General features: G+C 35.6%; 1 protein-coding gene across 2 annotated transcripts in view; it reads right to left on the bottom strand.

Annotated features, from left to right (window-relative positions):
• Nucleotides 1-1,484: 1,484 nt before the first annotated feature.
• Nucleotides 1,485-21,932, bottom strand: part of Smarcad1 (SWI/SNF-related, matrix-associated actin-dependent regulator of chromatin, subfamily a, containing DEAD/H box 1) — a 74,168-nt gene continuing 53,720 nt past the window's right edge. For both annotated transcript variants that reach the window (XM_038318914.2, XM_038318913.2), the window contains exons 11-24: nucleotides 19,389-19,479; nucleotides 17,144-17,243; nucleotides 16,259-16,318; nucleotides 16,085-16,160; nucleotides 14,351-14,486; nucleotides 13,730-13,867; nucleotides 11,069-11,164; nucleotides 10,849-10,966; nucleotides 10,365-10,486; nucleotides 9,017-9,205; nucleotides 8,234-8,352; nucleotides 7,043-7,225; nucleotides 5,855-5,964; nucleotides 1,485-2,768 (exon numbers count right to left, since the gene is read on the bottom strand). In XM_038318914.2, the coding sequence (XP_038174842.1) occupies nucleotides 2,707-2,768; nucleotides 5,855-5,964; nucleotides 7,043-7,225; nucleotides 8,234-8,352; nucleotides 9,017-9,205; nucleotides 10,365-10,486; nucleotides 10,849-10,966; nucleotides 11,069-11,164; nucleotides 13,730-13,867; nucleotides 14,351-14,486; nucleotides 16,085-16,160; nucleotides 16,259-16,318; nucleotides 17,144-17,243; nucleotides 19,389-19,479 (1,600 nt within the window). In that variant the 3' untranslated portion in view covers nucleotides 1,485-2,706. The remainder of the gene's footprint in view (nucleotides 2,769-5,854; nucleotides 5,965-7,042; nucleotides 7,226-8,233; nucleotides 8,353-9,016; nucleotides 9,206-10,364; nucleotides 10,487-10,848; nucleotides 10,967-11,068; nucleotides 11,165-13,729; nucleotides 13,868-14,350; nucleotides 14,487-16,084; nucleotides 16,161-16,258; nucleotides 16,319-17,143; nucleotides 17,244-19,388; nucleotides 19,480-21,932) is intronic.

A 21,932-nucleotide genomic window follows, 5' to 3' on the forward strand; every position in this document is an offset into this window, starting at 1 on the left:
GTATAGTGAAAAAAGAAATATATGTCTAGCTAGGTGTGCTTATTTAGCTGGGTGTGTTCTTTCCTTAGAACAGTGTTCTCTGATTTGTGTGTGTATGGCGGGGGGGGTGGGGGGGAGCTAGTATGTTATTATATATGTTATACACAAAAACAAAGGAACTTGATATTTCGGGCAAATTTTTTTATTGGTGGCTGCTAATGAAATAAAAAAGAATCTCATTACACGGGTAGCTATCATGTGATTGAAACAAATCTACAGTAAAAAAAAAAATCTTCAAGCAATGCTTTTAATGAAGGTGGTAGTGCTTCTGTCTAGGTATTTCCCTCCATATTCCACTCCATAAAGCTAGTCTTTAATGGAAATAAAATTTAGGAAAAGCAATGGATACAACTCTTAGCAAGGTAAGTCTTACATATTTCTATGATTCAAGTGTAAAATGTAACCACTTGCATGTTCTATAGGGCAATATTTAACATATTTTAAATGTCAAGAAGAGCAGTGAAGGTAGATCTCTCCTTTATGGCTGCGTAAGAGCTGTACCAATGGAAAGCATCTTCTGACCTATCCACACCTTTCCTCTGGAATTTCTACTGGCCAGAGCTGCCTGTCCTACACACATAAGGCACACTGTGTGACTTGTACCAAGAAAATAAAATAAGACCTACCTTATGCTGGGCATTGGTGGCACACACCTTTAAACCCAGCACTCCAGAGGCAGAGGCAGGCCCCCAAGGTCAAAGCCAGCCTGGTCAATAGAGTAAGTTCCAGAACCACCAGGGCTACATAAAGAAACCCTGTCTAAAAAAGACCAAAAATAAAGAAACAAAACACCTGCATCAACTTGTAGCTTTTGTATGCTTTCTGCTAATGGCTTGTAATTTTTAATGGCACCAACCCAATGAAGGCACAAGTGAGGATTCATTCTAAGTAACAAATCCCAATTAATTGCTAATTAATTGCCAAATAATTTCTTGAGCATGAGACAATCCCATTTCTGCTTAATACTATCTATTTCTATGGGAAAGGATTGAAAGAGAGTTAGAATCTATTACAAAGGGTGTGAAATACAACTTGACGATCGCAAATATTTTTATTAAACCCTACACATAACAATAGACTATTACAGGGAGATTCAACTACATTTCATTAGAAGAAATATTAACAACACAACAAAAATGCCTTATGTGGGAGATACATTCATACAGAAAAGTTAAGAGAAATTTACTGTGGCTTTAAGAGGTATGCTTCCCAACAACTTGCTAAGCGACCTGGGTACTGTGATCAGGAGGAGGTAGCATTGTCTGTCACCTGCAGATTCCTGGTAGCTCTGTAATGTCGCTATCTATCTAATATATTCATTTAGCAGCAAAATTATACTACTGAGTCTGGAGTTGTAAGAGCATATCAACCTTCTAATAACTTACCTAGTACCTTAGCAGTCAGGATGTCTCAAAAAGTATGAGCTCCAATAATTAACAAACCTCTCATTTATAAATAAGTTTATTTATAATGATATTTACATAATAAAAACAAAACACAAAAACTCACAAGTTGTACAAAGAATCTGGTGTATAATAAAAAACAGCAATATAGACTGACAGGCAAAATTTAAAGGAACAGTTAATAAAGACGGAAATTTCAAAGACAATTTTACTTCTAAATTTTACTTTGTCACCAACACTGAACTGGAATTGAACAATGGCTTCTCTTCAGGTGGTCTTGTATTGGAAATCCTGGGAACTGATAATTATATTTTGGTAAGAATTTAAAGTTAGTGACCTATTTCCATGCAGTACCTAATGCTGCCTTCGTATGGAGTCACATCCAATCTCCTTTGAAGTGAAGTAGCTTTAAGTTAGTCTGTTCTGCTGGCCTAGAGACACGTCGCCAGCCTCTGCTATCTGTGATATGGTTGTAGGAAATATACGAGAGAACTGGAGCAGAAGTGACTGGGCAACAGTTCAGAGAAGCGAAAGCAGGAGAGGAGACTGATGGTAACACACAAGAACAGACAGAGTCAATGAGCACAGAAGTTCAGTAAGAAAATGAAAAAAGGAATTAAGCCACAAAGCAGGAGAAAGACTTAAGTTACTATTCACTGGAAAACAACTTAGTGCCTAGCCAAACAAATGTGCTTTAACAGAAGTAGGAAGAGGACCTGGGGATGTTAGTAGATGGAAAGCCACCTTTCAATTCAGGCTGAGTTCTTACTGACATTGGTGAACATCTGCTTCAAATAGCAATGAAATGAAGGCTAAAAACCTATACTGCTTCATTCTTTAACATAACAAAAACTTCAAATGAGACAGGTAAAAATAAGAAGACAAGCATTGTCAAATAAGGCACATGTAAATCTACACACATTATCCAGTGAAAGACAATATATATATATAGATATATATATTTGGAGGTAGAAATAATTACAAAAATACTGACATTTCTAAAGCATTAGCATATTTGTTACAAACAATCACCAACTAATCCCCATTCAGAAAACTGCTTTGTAAATGATTATTCAACATCTTCAGGATGTGAACATATGGAGAATCCAGTTAGTGGCAAAAAGTTGTCCATACTATGAGAAATGCAACATGAAATTATAAAAAGTTACAAATGCTCATTAAACCCCATGGTCACTGTGATGTGAATGTCCTTCAGGGCACCAAGTTGAATTTCCTCATTAGTCAGGAATTTGGATTTCTCCTTTCACAGGCCCATCGATGTTTTTAGTAATGTGGCTATATCTGCTGGCATACTTCCTTCATCAGCTGCAGGTCAGAAAATAATGTGAAATGTTAGGCAGAAATATCTGGGCTTCTGAGGTATTTTCTCTCAACATTTTCTTTTTTTTGGTGAATTCCTACCTATAACTCATTCCCAGTTTGTTTCAATGGCATCAAAAAACTGCCTTAACATAGGCAACTGAGTTATTAATTTCCCAGGCAGTGGAATGGCATAGCTGTAAAGTTACAAGCATTTCTGATGTGTGCAGCCATCAACTACAAACAGCTTTCTGAGGTATACAGCCAAAATGAAGCACAACAAATTATTTCTCTCACAAATCCTCAGACATAATCAAAACTATAAGAACACTCTCACCTGCTGTATTCTCTGGTAAAAGTCACATGGACAGGACATAGAACTCTGGCTAACCCTTAAGAGGTACCCAGATACCTCTCCCTCCAAGCTTATTCAACAGACCTGAAGACAGTCCATGGTACCAAATTAACACATGCCCTAAACTAAACTAACTAGTAACACATTTAAAAAATGCAAGGAGAACAAAGAATAGAGTCTTCTCAGTGTAAAGATACTACAGACAACAAAATAAAATATAAAGTGTGAACTTTAATAGGACCCTAGTTTCAAAAGGGTGCTAGAGATGGCTCAGCATTTGCGAGCACTGGCTGCTCTTCCAAAGGACCTGGGTTCAATTCCAAGCACCCACATTATGCTTTACAACCATCTCCAGTTCCAGAGGATCTGATGCCCTCTTCTGGCCTCGGTGTCAAGTGCACAAGACTTTGCATAACACATGCAGGCAAAATACCAACACAGGTAACAAAATAAATGAATCTCATTTTAAAAAAATATTAAAAGGACAACAGGGGGAAATCTGAGTAGGAAACGTGATCATATCTGAAAGTTACTTGTTTGCAGCAACTCAGAAAATATTTATCTAAAATCCTTGAGTGTGAACTGTCATTCTTGTAACTGACTTCACACGGGTGCTGGGAGAGCAAAGGTAAACACACACTGTACCCAAAGCTTTCCTTCATACCATGTTTTCAACATTTTTATATCAAAATTTCTGTAGTAAAAGTTCAAAAGAGTAATTAACCAGTTACTTTAAGAAAGAATCCTTCTTTGTAGTCAAAAATCTCTCAACTGTGGGCTCCTATACAAATCAAAATTAAGTTAAATATTTTCTTACTTCAAGAATTTGTATTGAACTCAAGTTGTAAAGACTGGGACTTTAAAGTTATTTATGCTTTTAGTGCTGAGACCTTGGGAAAAGGAAAGAAGGGAAGAAGAAAGGAAATGCCTCCATAAAATCAGGCTGTAGGCAAGCCTCTAAGGAATTTTCATAATTAGTCATTGAAGTAGAAAGGCCTAGCTTAAGGCCATAACATCCTAGATTCTAAAAGAAAGCAGGTTGAACAACCCAGTAAGCAGTATCCCTCCAAGGTCTCTGCATCAGTTCCTGCCTCCAGGTTCCTGTCCTATTTGAGTTCTTTTCCTGATTTGCTTCAGTGAAGAACAGTGAACTTTATTGGGCAAGTAACAACAAACAGAACCAAGGGAGGATGAAGAGGAGGGCTGTGCTTGGAGGGACTCCTGAGCTTAAGAAGCACTCTTAACAACTGAGTCACCTTTCCAGGCCCCTGTTTTAAATTATGTGAATATACTACTTGCTAAAAATTACATGCATAAATAAAACATTTAAACTTATAAAATTTAACTATCTTCTCCAACAGAGGTAGAAAGGAACTATTTACTTGAGGTTTCTAAGGCCCAAGTAATTCAATCTGAAAACTGACATTAAAAAATTTAAGTGTATTTTACTGTATTTTGATATTTACTATTAAAAATAAAATTATGTAAGTATTAGGGCTCTTAAAGTTATTTACACTACTGCATTGCTGGTGGGAATGCAAGCTGGTACAACTCCTTTGGATGTCAGTGTGGTGATTTCTCAGAAAATTAGGAAACAACCTTCCTCAAGACCCAGTAATACTACTTTTGGGTAAATATCCAAAAGATGCTCAATCGTGCCACAAGGACATGTACTCAACTATGTTCATAGCAACTTTGTTTGTCATAGCCAGAACCTGGAAACAACTTAAATGTCCCTTGACCCAAAGAATGGATAAAGAAAATGTGGTACATTTATACAATGGAGTACTTCACAGCAGAAAAAATAACAACATCTTGAATTTTGCAGGCAAATGGATGGAGCTAGAAAACATTATTTTGAGTGAGGCAACCCAGACACAGAAAGACAATTATTACATGTACTCACTCATAAGTGGTTTTTAAATATAAAAGCAAAGAAAACCAGCCTACAAACCACAATCCCAGAGAACTCAGACAACAATGAGGACACTAAGAGAGACTTACATAGATCCAATCTACATGGGAAGTAGAAAGTTAAAAAAAGACGAGATCTCCTGAGTAAACTGAGAGCATGGGGACTTTGGGGAAGGATTGAAGGAGAGGGGAGAGATAGGGAGGGAAGCAGAGAAAAATAAAACTCAAAAAAAAACCAGATAATAAGCACATGGAGGAAACAAACAAACAAACAAACAAAAAACCCTGAAAGAGACCTGATTTCAATTAACCTCCAATCACACATATGCATAATACTACACATACAACACTATTATCGGAAATACTCTCCTACACTTTAAAGATTTGTCACTCATATTGGTTTAATAAAATGCTCATATTGGTTTACTAAAACACTGACTGGCCAGTAGCAAGGCAGGAGATATAGGCAGGGCAACCAGGAAAAAAAATTATTTACACCATAAAATATGTTTTCAATTTTTTGAGTTGATAGTATTATTCATTTAGAGAACAAATCATGAAATTGTAAAGATGGTATTGATTCAAACTTGATTTTATTTTGGGGATATTCTAGAGTCCACTATAATAAATAGAAGAGAGATATTTTCAATATCAAGATGTTTTTATCAATTCTGAAAAAAAAAATATTAGTTACTGTTGTATTTGACATTAAGTATGCATAGCTTTTCAAACTAGTTTGTCCTCCATACTAAACACACTAGTTAAGAACTCTGGTAATCTATACTTTAATAAATTTCAGAATTTCTGTTTACAAACAGCTTACCTTCATCTATTGTGGTCATATCTTGTTCTAGTTTCAACTTCTGTTGGTTAATTTTTAGCATGGACTCTTCAATGGTTCCTTGGCTTATTAATTTAATAACTAATACTTCTCTAAAAATAAACACACAACAAGTCCACAGGTCACTAAAGTCATTTAGGTACATATGTCTAACACTTCAATAAGAATAATAGGCAAAGTAAGTAAATGACTCAGGTGGTTAGAATAAGAATGGCACCCATATGCTTATATATTTGAATGCTAAGTCACCACGAGGGAGTGGTACTATTTGAAAGGATTAGAAAGCCTAAGGAGTATGGTCTTCTTAGAGTAGTGTGTCACAGGGATGGCTTTGGGGTTTCAAAAGCCCATACAAGGCCCAGTGTCTCTCTATGGATCAGAATAAAGACCTTTCAACTACTGCTCTAGCACCATGTCTACAATGTCTGCCACCATGCTCCCACCATCATGACAACAGACTAAGTTTCTGAAACTGTAAGCAAGACCCCAATTAAATGCTTTCTTTTACAAGAGATGCCTTGGTCATGGTGTCTCTTCACAGCAATAGACCAATGACTAAGACAGACCCATAATTAACTTCTTTTATTCAAACTACTTGAGACTGGCATTTAGAAGTATTAAAACATTCAGATATCGATCCTTTCCTAGTGATCCAAGAGAACAGAAAAATATGTGTGCTTTGAAAATTACTGATAAAACCTCATTACAGTGGAACTAGAGATAGAGTATGGTGATGAAGTATTTTCTAGACAAGCATGATTGCCTTAATACAATATTTTCCTGTTTCTTTGTAGCCCAGGTCTCTATGGAGCCCAGGCTGACCTAGAACTTGCTCTGTTGGGTCAGGATGGCTGGCCTGAGCCTTGTTGTATTCTGACTGAGCCTCTCAAGTGATGCAATTAGAGGCATGAAAGTACCATTACTGGTAATATATGTCTCATTAACTACAGAACTACTTGGTATGGAAGTTGAAGTTTAATTTAATTACTAGAAAATAAGTGAGTACAAAGGACGTTACACAATATCAATGTACACTGACAAAAAAAATAGCAGCTACACATTGCTGAAAAGTAAAAGCTAAAGACAGAGTATCCAGCACACCTTCTTTACTGTTCTGTACTAATCAAGCCAGAACTTGATGAAAACTAAATTTCAAATGACAATACTTACTTAGTCTGACCAACTCTATGGCACCTGTCTTCTGCTTGTTTGTCATTGTATGGATTGCAATCAATGTCATGAAGTATAACAACATTTGCTGAAGTCAGATTTATTCCTAATCCACCAGCTTTGGTTGACAAGAGAAATACAAAGATATCCATATCTGTATTAAACTCATCAATTAGATGAATCCTATAAGACAAATGGATTAGGTTCAATTTCACTAAATGATAAACACGTAGAACTGAAAACAACCACTTCACATAGAAAGCAAACCTAGGGACTACACATATATGATCTTCCCGCTATACCTACTTTTTTCTCTCCTATGTCTGAAGGAAGCCCTCAATTCTTCAATCATTCCATTTGATTAATCTTTGAAGTAGTATTTTATTTTTGGAGTACTTTGGATATAGCTAAATAATACTTATCCAGTTTAACAGCTATACCAGTAGACAGCAGCACACCAGATGAACGAAGAACTGCATGATCTAATCACATCCCACGGATTTGTTTGTCATGACTTTGACCCTGAACACTAATACAGTGTGTGTGGGGGGGGGGATCACCCTAGCTGATAAAAATAAACCAAGATACAAACAGACAAGAACAACTACTTAGAAAATAAGTAATTTTTCAAAAACCTGTAAAGACTGGTTTTAGGGTTGTTTCTATTTGGGAAAGAGGTGGTTGGCACAGGGAATGTCTCACTGAATAGCCTAGGTTGGCCTCAAATGTTAGATCTTCCTGCCAAACAAGAACTTTTTTTTCTAAAAGTTTAATTAACCTTCAAATTATGAACATCTGACCTAAAAACAATGTTGACGAAAATCTTAAAATGCTTTAAACACTGAATAGTTTTTTAAAAGAAAAAGTATCAGGGCTGGGGCTGTAGCATGGTTATAGAGTCCTTGCCTAGCATGTGAAAGGCCCTGGGTTTAATCCTTAATGCCGAAAAAATAGAAATAACATGAAATAAAAGGTAAAATTATGAAAAGCATACAATTCTCGGGTTTTTCCACAATATATTTGTATACAACTCTGAAAAAAAAAGTAAAAAAAATTATCCTCTTCTCCCCCAAGAAATAATCTGAAATAACACAGGCTAAGTCTTAAAACAAGAAATTTCTATGAAATGTTCCTTACATTTAAAATGCTAGCAGATGCACAAATGAGTGCTGTCTGGAAGCTAATACCAACCTTTCTGAAATCTGAGTCTTTCCATCTAATCGGAGGTACCTATGTTGATGATGCTTTAAGAGAACCTCTAATATATCCAGCATCATGGTAAACTGGCTGAATAATACAACTCTATCACCCTGTGGAAATAAATTCATGAATTAGAAACAGGAAAGTAAAACCATTACACGACCCAAAGCCATGAGGCCTACAAAATAAGGAGCACTTTAAAGAGCCTTTGGCAACTTTGCAGAAAATTCCCCATGATAAAATTATACAGTGTCCATAAATGTTTTTAAAGTAAAAATCAAGTAACAGTACTGAGGATAAATTTATTTTTCCTTATATATGGATAAATTACCTTAACTTCTAGACTTTAGTAGCAGAAGTTTAACTCAGTTATTAAGTTAAAGACAGTTTGCTATTATTTCCTTTTCATAATAAAAGAGCATCATTCAATGGGAACAGCTTCATAATCACTATTTGGACATTAATGCTGAAAATTTACATTATTTCATACAAATCACAGTATCATTTGAAGAAATCAGTCTCCTTCAAAATGATAATACTTAGAAACTAACATATGCGATCTTATCTGACTTTTATATTCTCTTTGAAATTCTACATAAAGAAAAATATGTGAAGCAAATATTCAAAACACTAGGTTCTAGAAAAACGCAGAACATAAACTAATCTTTAGGAAATTAGACTGGGACAACAAAAAAACCAGAGTCATTCTTTCTAATATCTTCTGTTTCAGAAACTCAACCAGGCAGATACAAAGACAGTCATCCTTTTAAATACCTTCTGTTTCAATTCAGACAAGATGCATCCTAAGGTTCGGAATTTCCCAGAATCTAAAATCAAATCCATGTCTAACTGGTAATTATTAATGTGTCGATACTGTTTACAAAGTATATGTAGTTCAAAGTCTGTCATAACTTCCATGTCTTCAAAGATCAGGTCAGGGTTAGCCTCACAATGTGTAGGTTCCTTTTTAAAATGAAACACAATAAAACATAATACACAATTTATAATAGGATGAGAATAATTTAATAAAACCATTACACATTTGCAAAATACTCAAACCAGACATTTTAGTATAATAAATTTAGGATAAGAAATGAGTATTAATTTGGGGTATCATAAGAAAAAGGGGATTTTTAACTCTTCTCAATAGCACGTTCATACACAGGAAAAACTTTTCCTCTTATTTGTCTGAATATTTCTTTTTTATGATTGCCATTACTAACATATAAAATATCCTTTGCTCCTACTACATAAATAATTACTCCACAATTTGGAATTTAAAATTGAATAAAAATTTAAATAAAAAATTCAAAATAATCCTGGCAAAACTATTTAGGGGTTTACAGGAAACAAGAGCAGTATCATTTTGAAGTAAAAATGGGTCCAAGTAACATGCACAGATGGTCTGTTATAGAAATTCTTTGTATTTTTATGTATTTAAAACATTCCAAAATAATTAAAAGACAACTCATTGCATTCAACACAGATTTATCTACAAAAAGAATAAGAAAGAATGAGTCAAAAATAAAGACTAAACTGACAAAGAGAAAATTACAACAACAAAAAACAAACTGAAAAAAATAAACGAGAAAACTGTCCCATTAGCAAGGACACAAATCTAAGGGATCTTTTAGTTTGGCTTAGTTTTTGTTTTTGTTTTGTTAACTTAAAAATTTGTATAATGAAAATCTAGTTGAGAAATTAGCAAACTCTTCTCATAAAGAGCCAGAGACCAACTGATTAACAGTTCTTTCAGCTCGATAGTTAAAGTAGAGTATACTGTACTTAGCTCCACCCACAGTGAGAAACCCTAAAAGAACAACATAGATGAATGGACACGATTGTTTTCTAACAAAAAAGAGTTACTGGCCCAGTTTGCAGATGCTGGGCCTAATTATCTTTCCCTTCTTGTTTGTTCCTCAAATGATCTTTGCCTATGAAGTGTATTTCAGGACAGGGCTGCAGTATGGATAATGGAGAGTTTGGACAGCATGCGTGAGGCCCGCAGTGCTTCAAAGATGAATGTGCCCGATGTTTCAGCTGCCTGACTTTCAGCCTAGACCACCTGAAACATTTCCCAGTGTTATTAGCAAAGCTCAGAGAGTACATAATAAGCCCTTACCTTCAGCATTAGCTGAGACATCTCCCTCAGCTTCTCGGGTGTGTAATACTGGCGATGTAATAAAGGGTGGTTGGCCATTTTTCTCAACTGCATCATGACATTGCACATTTCTGTGTTTTTTTCTGTGATCCAAAGAGTATACATTTAAAAAAAATCAAGGTGAAACAGAGCTATTTATTAAAGTCTACCTCAATTTTTAACACTTAAAAATATGTCTTGAAGTCAGATGGTGATGGTGGACACGTTTAATCCCAGCACTCAGGAGGCAAAGGCAGGCCTATGTTGTCTGTGAGGACAAGGCCACCCTGGTCTACAGAGCTAGTTCCAGGACAGCCAGGGCTACCCAAAGAAATCCTGTCTTGAAAAACAAAACAAAACAAAAATTCTTCAAATCCCAGCTAACTCTTCAAATAGAATAACCCCTAATTATCATATGCTCTAGTCTAAGTTCATTTTTCCATAAGCTGTGCAAATCTGATGTTACCCAGATTGTTGATGGACTTTTTAAGTCTGTTGAAAAGGCCCAAGTAGAGTTGCTCCTGCTTCTCTGACATTGCACACAGCTCAATCTGATCCTTCTTAGGAGGCAGCTGCTTGAGAACCTTAGAAAGGAAAATCACTTCATGATTTTTCTAAGAATATTCCAAGAAAACAGAATTTTTAAGAAAAAATCCACAACCAAAAACACCTAAATTAAGAATTACCTCCTCTTTGACTCTTCTGAGAATAAAAGGCTTTATTATTTGCTTTGCATGTGCTATTCTCTCCTTTTCATATATGCTCTGCTCATCTGCTGGTTTCTAAGCAAAATAAAAACACAATCCTTTAGATGTCATGTTTTTAAATCATCACAACAATCCCATGTTACAAAACTGCACTATCTGTAGACCCTCAATTCACAGATGGAAATACATTGGACTGTTTGGGCTTTTCCAATACATAGTGGAATGGGTCAAACTCATGACCTTAGATATGATAGGTAGATGCTTTAGACTAAATTACTGCTTGGGCCCAGAATGTCACTTTTAAATTCTGAGCTGTAATCTACTTGAAGTTTCATATATATTTTGAGGTTTCATGGTATATATATTATCATGTATTTTACTGAAGTAATAATTCTGAACCAGACTAGTTGGTATTTAGACCCAACCAATTTAGTTATTGACTGAATAAATCACATGGATTAAAAATGTGTGCACATGATTAAAGAGAGAGAGTAAGGGGGTAGAAAGAACAACAAACCCATGTCTTTGTTAAAAAAAAAAAAAGTCTTCCCCAAAGTCAATGTAATTTGATGCAAACAGGGGACAGTACCAAGTCAAAGCTGATGCGTTTGAAGAATTGCACAGTAAAGTTTTACATAACGGGTCCTCTGGACCCATAAACTAGGGCTGGAAAAGTAGTTCATAAATTCTACCAGTCTATTTCTATAGTTGCACATCAAGTGGGAGCAATTAATCAGCAAACATCAAAAAGACAGATGATGTGCAATAAAACAATTCAGAAAAACGATCTTTAAAAAAATAGAGATTTGTGCAATAAAACAATTCAGAAAAACGATCTTTTAAAAAAAAATAGAGATTTCAAGTCTAGCAGAAATGATAGTCAGTGGAGAGGTACCAGGTGCTAGTGAACACTTGGACCAGTAATCCAGAGATGAACCAGGTTTACAGAACAGACAAACTCATAGAGCCCCAGACACCTAGCAGTGTTTAGTGTACATCCCAGTGGACAGCAGATTAGTGTGAAGCTCAGCTTTAAACAAGACACTCACATCACCCCCTGAAAGGCTGACAGGCCATCTTGGAACAGGGAACAGAAAGAGTTTAAGAGTCAGATGATGGGAAAGAGGACCACAAAATCCTGTCCAATGGGTAGAATGTGTCGTGGCACTCAGGAACTCACAGCAATGGAGGCTGCCTACAGGTATGCATGAGACAGAGCACCTAAACATTTAGTCACAGATAGGAGCAAGAGTCATTAGACCTGGTCCAGAGGAGCTAATAGTAGTGACAGCTACTAGGGAAGTCAAAGTCACTGTATTCATGGTATCATGAATATCACTGGTGAGTTACCTATATAGGCTCCAGTGGATGGTAGCTTTGGTTAAGCCCAGTGGGTTGCCAGCAGATATGAAAGTGAGACTGACACTTGGTGAGAAGAAAGTAGGTGAAGATAGCAAGGGGTTAAGAGAGGGCTGAATATGACCAGAATGCATTATAAACATGTATGAAATTACCAGAGAATAAATTAATAATAGTAAAACAATAAGGTAGAGAACAACTTAAGATACCTCATGTCAACCTGTGGCCTGAACATGCACATGCACCTTGAGTACATACACAAATAGAAAAGACAAAGGTGAAGGCCATCTTAAGATCTCAGGGGTGGGTCTTCTCCCAAGTTTCAAGCAAGACACTCTAGAATTAAGCTGCTTAGATAAGGTCACTCAGCTCAAAGCAGAGAACTAGAAACCCCTGAGTCTAGTCAACTGTCTTTCCTCTGCAGCAGGTGGAGAACAAGAAGAGCCATGGAATAAAGTACTAAAATGGAGTTTGCTACATAAAGTACTGGGCATCTTCACATGCTCATAATATTTAATAAATCTAACAATTTAATAACCATAGTTTCTGTAGTCATGGACGACAGATTCTTATGAAATGCATCAAAGTCTGAGAACACACCATTTTCTCTCTCATCAGACTATACATGGTAGATTCGTTAATGTAAGCAGATGTCACAAAGTCACTGGGTTAATATCATGCTCTGGGTAAGACCTCTAAGCTCTACCCCCAGAAGCCTCTAGCTTCCCAAGACAGTGACTATGTAGACAAGAGATACCCACTGGGTATCTGGAAATCCTAAACTCTAAGACTCTAGTTCTAGCTTTGGAAAGGCCAGTCACCATCTCCAGGATGGAGGACCTTCATAGCTGAGTCTTAAGTACTAATTTTCAGTCCCTGTCTTTGAGTTGACAGTGTTATACAAGTTTTCTCTTGCTAATGGTATTTTGATAATGATAATTGCATAAGGTATTAAAATTAGTGGAGGCTAAATAAAGGATATGCAAGGGGAAAAAGGAATGCATTTTTAAAAATATACATATAATACAAGATTTCTGAGCTCTCAAACACTTTTAAACTATTATTCAGCTCGTAAGGATACCGAAAACTCAAAACTCCTGACTACTAGTACTAGAACTGTTCGCTATTTTCCTCCATACTGTGGCTGATATCTTTACATATAGTATACCAAGTATTTAAGCTCACTTGATAGAGCATGTACCATGAAAACAACAGTAAAAGTAGAAAGAGCGAAGCATCTTCACAGCTTCCCATCTGGGGAAAACAAACATGCATGCTTACCGTTTTAGAAGAAAACATCCTTCGGATTTCACTGGTGCTACTACTAAACATGTGTGGCATAACAAAATTCAACAACGACATGAGTTCTAGCAGATTATTCTGCACAGGTGTACCCGTGAGCAGTAAACGGTTATTTGCCTGAGAGTGAAGACAAAACTTGGATTAGTTTTCTTTAAGCATCTCTCCCTGTCTTCTTGTCTACCGTTTCCAGTAAAGGATACAAGAACATTGTATCATTTTGTGACAGGAGAGAAGCTGAAATACTTGATGTCAGTTACTGTAATCTATTATACTTCAGGCAGAAAGTGAAACTGCTGGTCACATTTTGAAAGTAGTATCCTCAATTAACTTCTACGAGGTGGCAAAAGATAAACTATACTTGATATAAACAGCGTGCCATATAAATTGAAGGTCATGTGCAACACAGTACTAAGAGTATTATTTTTTTTTTACATTTTTAAAAAATTAGTGATGAAAAAGAAACAAAAAACAAAACAAGAAGTACATGACCGTGGCAACAGGGTCCACCAAGGAAAAAGACCCTTAAAGACAAAGACTGTCCCCTTGATATAAAAGTGTGTGTGTAAATTTTTTCATAACCACTTATAAACACATTCTTACATTAATTGTCATTAAGTGCTGGTAGCGGATAGAGCCCATATTCTTCAGCATATGGCCTTCATCAAAAATTGCATAATTCAGTTTCAGCCGTCGAAAGAGACTGCGATCATCAGAGCTGCTGATTGCACAATTATACCTGTTGCAAAAGAAAATGAATTATTTCAGATTGTGCTATTTAGGGGCTTAGAGCTTATTAGAACACAATGTGGATTTCCAAATTGTTTTTCTTAAAAACATATTTAATTACGTTTATTTCTTGTGTAAGTACATGTGTGACAGCAAAGGTCATGCTCTTTCCTGTTCAGGCTGTCAGAACAGGGACAACTGCTTTACCTACTAAGCCATCTCACCGGCCTCTCAATTATTTCTCTTTCTACATTTCCAATAGCTCTAATGAGAGAGCACAAACAGTCAACTCTCAATTACTGATGTATTTTTATTGACTATTTACATACATGTAACCAAATTATGCAGTATTAACCAAAAGGAAATGTAAACATTACAATGTTGACAACCCTGACATACTTGTGAAGCTGTCAATTTGCTATACACTTTGCCCCATACACTTCTCTAAGAAAGGAAGAGTGAAACAGCAGTAGGTGAAAGAACTACCAGGTAACACCACAGAGTTCAATACTGGATGTGTTTACTTAAGAAAAAAATGATAAATCTGTTTAAAGGGGGTGGGGTAGAGCGATGGCTCAGCAGTTAAGAGCACTTCTTGATCTTGACCAGAGGACCTAGGTTCCTTTCCAGCTGGCATACTACCATACTGGAAGCTCATAGCTGTATGTAACTACACGCATATCCAGGGGATCTGAAATCCTCTCTGGTCTCTGCTGGCAACTGTAGGCAAGTGATACATATATACACACTAAGGAACAAATGCTCATTACATGAAATATCTTAAATCCTTAAAAGGAAAAAGGAAGTTTTGGATACTTTCAAGCATGGACTCCTATAGAAGATGGCAGTAATATAAATTTAAATGCACTATAAAAATATTAAGCTCTCCACCACATATTTACACTCAATAGTTTATTCAAGCTATACTGAAACTGGGTGTGGTGCTAGCCTAACATCTCAGCACCTTGGAGTAGACAAAAGGATTAAGAGTTCAAGGAAGTACTCAGCTAAGTGAATTGGAGACCAGCCCACTTAAATGAGACCCCAACTCAAAACAGTGAAAGAAACCAAAAGAATTATTTTCTTTGTCATCCTTACTCTGCCCTAATCCTATTTTTTTGAGATTTCATTATATTTATTATTAATATTTACTTGCAAATTAGAAATATAAATTATTGGTGTGGAACCTCAAATTTTATCTTAAGCTTAACTGAGTGAGTTTTGTTATGCTATCAATTGAAATAAAATTTCACCCCCATTTTTAGTGAGCTGATAAAACAAACTCAAACAAAAAGCCTAATACTAAAAAATTTAAAAAGAAACACCTTCACTGTCAGCATAAATCACACCATCACTTCTGTTCCACAGTCCCAGCATAAACTACCCTGCACATTACTACTATAAGACAGTTTTTGAGCAGAGCATGGTGGCCCATGCCTTTAATCCCAGTACTTGGGAAGCAGGGGCAGGCAAGTTCGAATTCAACGTGGTCTACATAGAGTTCCATCAGCCAGACTGTATAAGACAACCCTGCCTTTAAAGAAAAAAAAAAAAAAAAAACACCATACAAATTCACTCTACCTCCTCCCAAATTTTCTTAATACTCACGTTGTAACAATTACATTGTAATCTTCATATTTATTATGGATGTTGAATCTAATTTGTTTACGCTCTTCTTGAGAACCTAGAATTTAAAAAGGAAGCACACGTCGATTGTATTTATTGTATTTAATTATATATTTCAAATTTGAAGAACCTGAAGATGAAAATGAAATGACTTACCATAGTAACAGAGCACATTTAAAGTAGGACACCATAAGTTAACTTCTCTTAGCCAGTTATCTACAAAACACAGAGATTATTTAAATCTGTTATTGCAGGATTTGTGTTTATTAAGTCAATTTTGCTTTGAAAACAGCATTATGAATATTATCCCTCATGATTAAAATGAGAGGATCTGAAATGGCATCAACGTCGGAGGAAAGGGGTAGAAGACAACTTTATTTAAGTGGTAATTCTAACCCAAGGAGAGACAGTTTTTATTTTTTATGCATAAAACTCTCATCTCAACTTGTCCATTCAATTAATTCTGAAAGGATGGATTAATGATTTAAGCAGGGAATAAATTACATACTTTTAGATTCAAAGTTTTTTTTTAAGATAGGCAGGGTAGTAATGCCAGCTAGCAACTCAGGAGCTGAGGCAGGAGGATCACCCAAGTCTAAAAGTCCATGGAAGCATGGATAGACAACATAGTAAAACCTTTTCTCAATACCCCATCATATTCTTTTGTTTATCTTTTGCATTCAGCTATATTTTTCCCCCACAGAGACCTTGGATAGCCCAGGCTGACCTCAAACTCATTACACATATGAAGATGACTTTGAACTCCAATCCTCCTAACTTCCTCCTACAAGTACTTAAGATTACAGGTGTGTGCCACCACACTCAGCTCCTCTGACTCTAAAAAGTAATTTCTAAGTATTATGAAGCCAAAAAGAAATGACCATGTCAATGTCTTTGAAAATATTGTCAATGAACTTTCCCCCGGCACATACACGCTTACACAAAAGAGACAATAGGCCAAAAAATTAATATTTATCACCACATAAGAAACCAATGTAAAACATCACAAACACAGAAAGAGTTGTCCCCAGTATTACAAACCTATGGTTGATGCTGGAACAACAATCAAATGAGGCCCTTTATTACCCTCCTGAAAGAGGTACGCCAGGAATGCAATGGCTTGGATGGTTTTTCCTAGACCCTAAAAATAAAAGTTTAAAAGACAATATATGAAAATTTAAAATGAATGCAAACAGATAGACAGACAGACAGATAGACAGACAGACACGTAGACAGACGGAAGCAGAAAAGAAAAAGGAGCAATCCTGGACAGGACTAATTTTTACATTTTCCATACTCCACTTTTGAGAATGTCTACAACATTCTTAGCCCTCAAATGACTTGAGTAGAATCTACAAATGACCCTATAACTTATTTTAATGAGTGGCATGGGTGATGAATCTTAACAGTTGGTTTATATATGACACACATTTAATTGGAAAGACTTTTGCATTGTATTAGAAGGAGACTAATTCTGGTTATTATAGGCCCAGGACTTACTGTAGCCTAGATGGACTGAGAACTATAAACTCCAATACAATGATAGTAGATGAACCCCAGTAGCATCATGTTGTACTGGATGAGCCAGATGGAATAAATTGTACAGTGAAGCCTGAGGTCAGCCTCTGGTGATAGATGTCAGAAATGAGGTACAGAGCTAGGCTTGGGGATCACAACATTTGTAATCCCAGACAACTGAATGGCTGAGGCAGGATGATCTATGCCAGTTTAACTACAAACAGCTTGGGTTACAGTACAGAAAGTCCCAGGATGGCTTGGGAAATAGTGTGGGAACCCAAAGTTGTGAGCCTGTTCCACCTTGACTGGAGGTCAGAGAGTTTGAGCTTGTTTTTGCTCTCTCAAAGTTTTTGACAACAGGTATGGCTACAAACAAGAGATTCTGGCCTAGGTTGTGGTTAATTAGTTTATATCATGTTAATTCCTTATATCATGTTAATGAAGTCTGTTGCATCCCCTCTCCCTTTCTGGAGCAAAGTATATAAGCATATGGAAAATAAATGAGGTGAATTCAGTATTCGATGAATGTCCCTCCTGATGCTGTTCTGTGTTTCCGTCTCTTATTTCTCTTATATCTCTTTTCCTTCTGCTTTATAATTCTAACCCTCACCCTGGAACATATGAGGTTTGTCAAAGCTGGTCTTAGCCAAAATAATAGGAAACCCTACTTCAAAACAAAAACAAGGCACAACACAAAGGGTCACAGAACTAGCACTTTAAGAGAGCTAAGTGGCACCATTAGGAACTGAATGTGTCCTTCCCTCAAAATAAATATGCTGAAGTCCTAACACTCAAGGATACACTAGTTAAAGGACTGGCCACAAGGAAGAGACTTAAAGTCAATGCAGTCTTAAAGGTGATGTTCTAATCTACTCAAACTGATGTTCAAGAAGAGAGAGACCAATGATTGGCACAATGAGGCAATGACATCTGAGGACACAGAAACAATATCAGTGCTTGCAAGATTAAGAAGAGAGAGGTCTTAAAAGAAGTCAAGCTTGCTAGCATGTCCATCTTGGTCGTCTAGCCTCCAGAACCATGGAAAACAAACTTGTAGGGTATGATCATTGTATTTTTATTCTGGCAAACTTAAATTTAAGACAACTTACAAATTTGAACTTTATGGATAAACTTCACATCCCATATTCTTTTTGCTTGCCTGTTTGTTTCTGTTTGTTTGTTTTTCGAGACTGGGTTTCTCTGTATAGCATTGGAGTCTTCTCTGGAACTTACTCTGTAAACCAAGTTGGCCCTGAACTCACAGAGATCTGCCTCGCAAATAAGTGCTGAGATTAAAAGCTTGCTCCACCACCACCCGGTCACACCATATATTCTTTCTAATACCAAATATAATCTGAGTATAAAAATTATATTTTTATTAATATTAGTTCTGAAAGATTATGTGATTTGGTAAGAACTTGATAGCCCATGAAAGGTAAAGCTGACATCCAAAGTTCAGGTCTGATTCCAAAGTTCATTTATACAACTGTCATGCCCTTTACAACTGATGTTTGTGAGCATTTTGAAATGCCTCAAACATTACTTACTTTTATATTGAATAAATAGCATGTTTAGTAAGTATAAAGTGACAGTGTGAATATGCAGAAACAGCATTACATTTATTCATTTTTGAACAAATCTAATACACAACCATCCAACCAAAGAACAACAAAACCCACAACAGCAAGAGAAAATACCATGCTTTAAATGAAAACATACCTTTAAATGACATGCTGAATCACAAATTCTATTAATGGTATACACTTACCATTTCATCTGCCAAAATGCCATTAAGTCCATGTTTATGCACCAGTGCCAGCCAATTCAAACCAACCTTCTGATAGGGCTTGAGTGATAAACTAATAAAGAAACAACAAATATCACAGATTTATACTTTTATTAATTTTCCAAACTAATACAGAAATTTTCTGGACTATATAACTTTCTGACACTTGGGTTATAATGAACACACACACAAAAATACCTAGAACTATCTAGATGATCCTTACCTTTTAGCCTGACACATTTTAAGAAAGAAAATCTAAAACATAATCCATAATAATTTTAAAATCTCATAAAAATGTACTCAAAGTTCTGACATTTCCTTTGCCAGCACAACTTACATAAAACATTTTTATATTTGGTTGCATCAGATCACCAAGTTGCTAAATTCCATAAATGATCCAAGATTAATTATGATAAATATTATTAAATTCATATGTATTCTAGGAAAGTAGATTAGATTATATTGACTAGACTTTTAGCACACTAAATAACTTAAAAGTTTAAGAACCCACAAAAAAATTTTGTTCTTTTGCCAGGTTGCTTAATAATGGCTTTGTATGGTTCTAGAATTACATATATACACATATATGCATATATTTACATATATAAATTTAGACAAAGTAATATGCAAGTGTTTTTAACTTTTTAACTTGGAAAGGCATGAACAAATTAATCTCTAAGAACAACTTAGAGAGTTATAATGGATGAAAACATTTTCCTAAATGTTTAAAACTAAAATTATTAACAACCGTTTTACTGAAAACCTAATAAGAACACATGTCATTTTTCAGATATTTATTAACTTTTAAAGAATACTATAACGTAGCTATTGTCATGGATTTACAGATGAAAAAATGAGATTCAGTAATCTGGGCTGTACAACTCCAAAATGTAAAGTCTCAGATTTTAATTAGGGAAGTCACACTCAATCCAAAGCCTATTCTCACATTTAGGAGGATACCACTCACCACACGCAAATGTGAAAGCCTGTAACATTCCCCAACTTTTAATCTGCCCCCTTAGTTTCTCCTACATACATTCAGTTACATACATACAGAAAAGAGATCTGGACATAAGCTGATGAATGTAAGTAACTATTGGGTTCAACTCTGAAACCAAAACATCTTCATTCCAGTGAGGTGGGGTTGAAAGTCCTCCACCTTAAGCATGAATCTTTGTTTCAGCCTTGGTGATTGCCATACATAAAAACATTTCTCACTAAAAAGTAACAACAATACAGAGAAGAAAAATATTGTCAACATTTCTAAAGTCATCATAGTGATTTGCCCTTCTTTCAAAAAAAAAAATGCTGTTTCCAATGTTATTTCTGTGCTCCTACAAAGGCTATGAGCCTATCCATGCAGCACCATTGCCTTGAGAAATGGGGAAAGACTTGATTCAACAAGACATACTCTAAAACCTATCTTTTAAAAAAAAAAAAAAATGTGTACAAGTGTTTGCCCATCATTGCACCACATGAACTCCTGATACCTAGAGACCAGAACTCAAGTTATAAGTGGTTTGTGAGTTGCTCAAAAGCTGGAAACTGAAGTCAGATCTTCTGCAAAAGCAGCAAGTGCTTCTAAGTTCTGAGCCACTTTTCTATCTCAAAGCCTACCCTCTAACCACAAAATAACAAAACCCAAAAGCTTTTGGTGACCTATGCCATGGTCAAGTCAATACCTAATTCTCTATTAAATATTACTGAGTCCTTACCAATAATTTCTTTAGTCATTATATAACGTTGGCATTTTATGAAAACAAGATTTTGGTAAGAAAGGAGATTATAACATTTATAAATGCATTTGAGGGCTGTCATAACCCTCCAACACACAATCACATAAAAAAAACAAGGAATATTCTTCAACCAAAATTACAAAAGTTTTCATCACTAATATAGGTTTAAAAGATCTGTCAAAAATGCCTACACACAAATGTTTAAATGTGGTAAATGAATAGCACCAACTATTTGGAAATACACATTCAAGGAATACTGATTTATTTTCAACCACAAGGAAGCCTAGCTAAGGTACCTGGATTAGCTATTTGACTAAATAGTTTTATTAAATTGAAGTATTTGTTTCACAAATACATACTCATATATAAGTGTGCATATAGGTGTGTGTGGATATATATTTATGCATGTGCTACTTGGCTGTGTTACTTAGTATGACAAAATTGATGTCTGGTACAGATCCTTTCTCCAGAACACAAATGGACCCATATACAAAGATCAACAAAGACCTTGGTAGGTTTAAGAAAAAAATTTAAACTATATTTACTAGATGTGGATATAGCTCAATTGTTAAGAGTGCTTACCTAGCATGGATGGAGCCCTGGGTCAAATCCCCCATACCACTTTTTAAAAAGAAAGAAGAAACTCTATTTAATATGACAAATTATTGAAATAGGTATATTCTTTCTCTAGCATGTCCTATTATTTAGATGTTATATATCAAATTTCCTCCCACTTATTTTGACATATTCCTAAGAATCTGAATGACTATGTCAATACCAACCACGCATT

The sequence above is a fragment of the Arvicola amphibius genome, chromosome 2 (genome assembly GCF_903992535.2).
Source record: "Arvicola amphibius chromosome 2, mArvAmp1.2, whole genome shotgun sequence".
In the NCBI taxonomy this organism is placed as follows: domain Eukaryota; kingdom Metazoa; phylum Chordata; class Mammalia; order Rodentia; family Cricetidae; genus Arvicola; species Arvicola amphibius.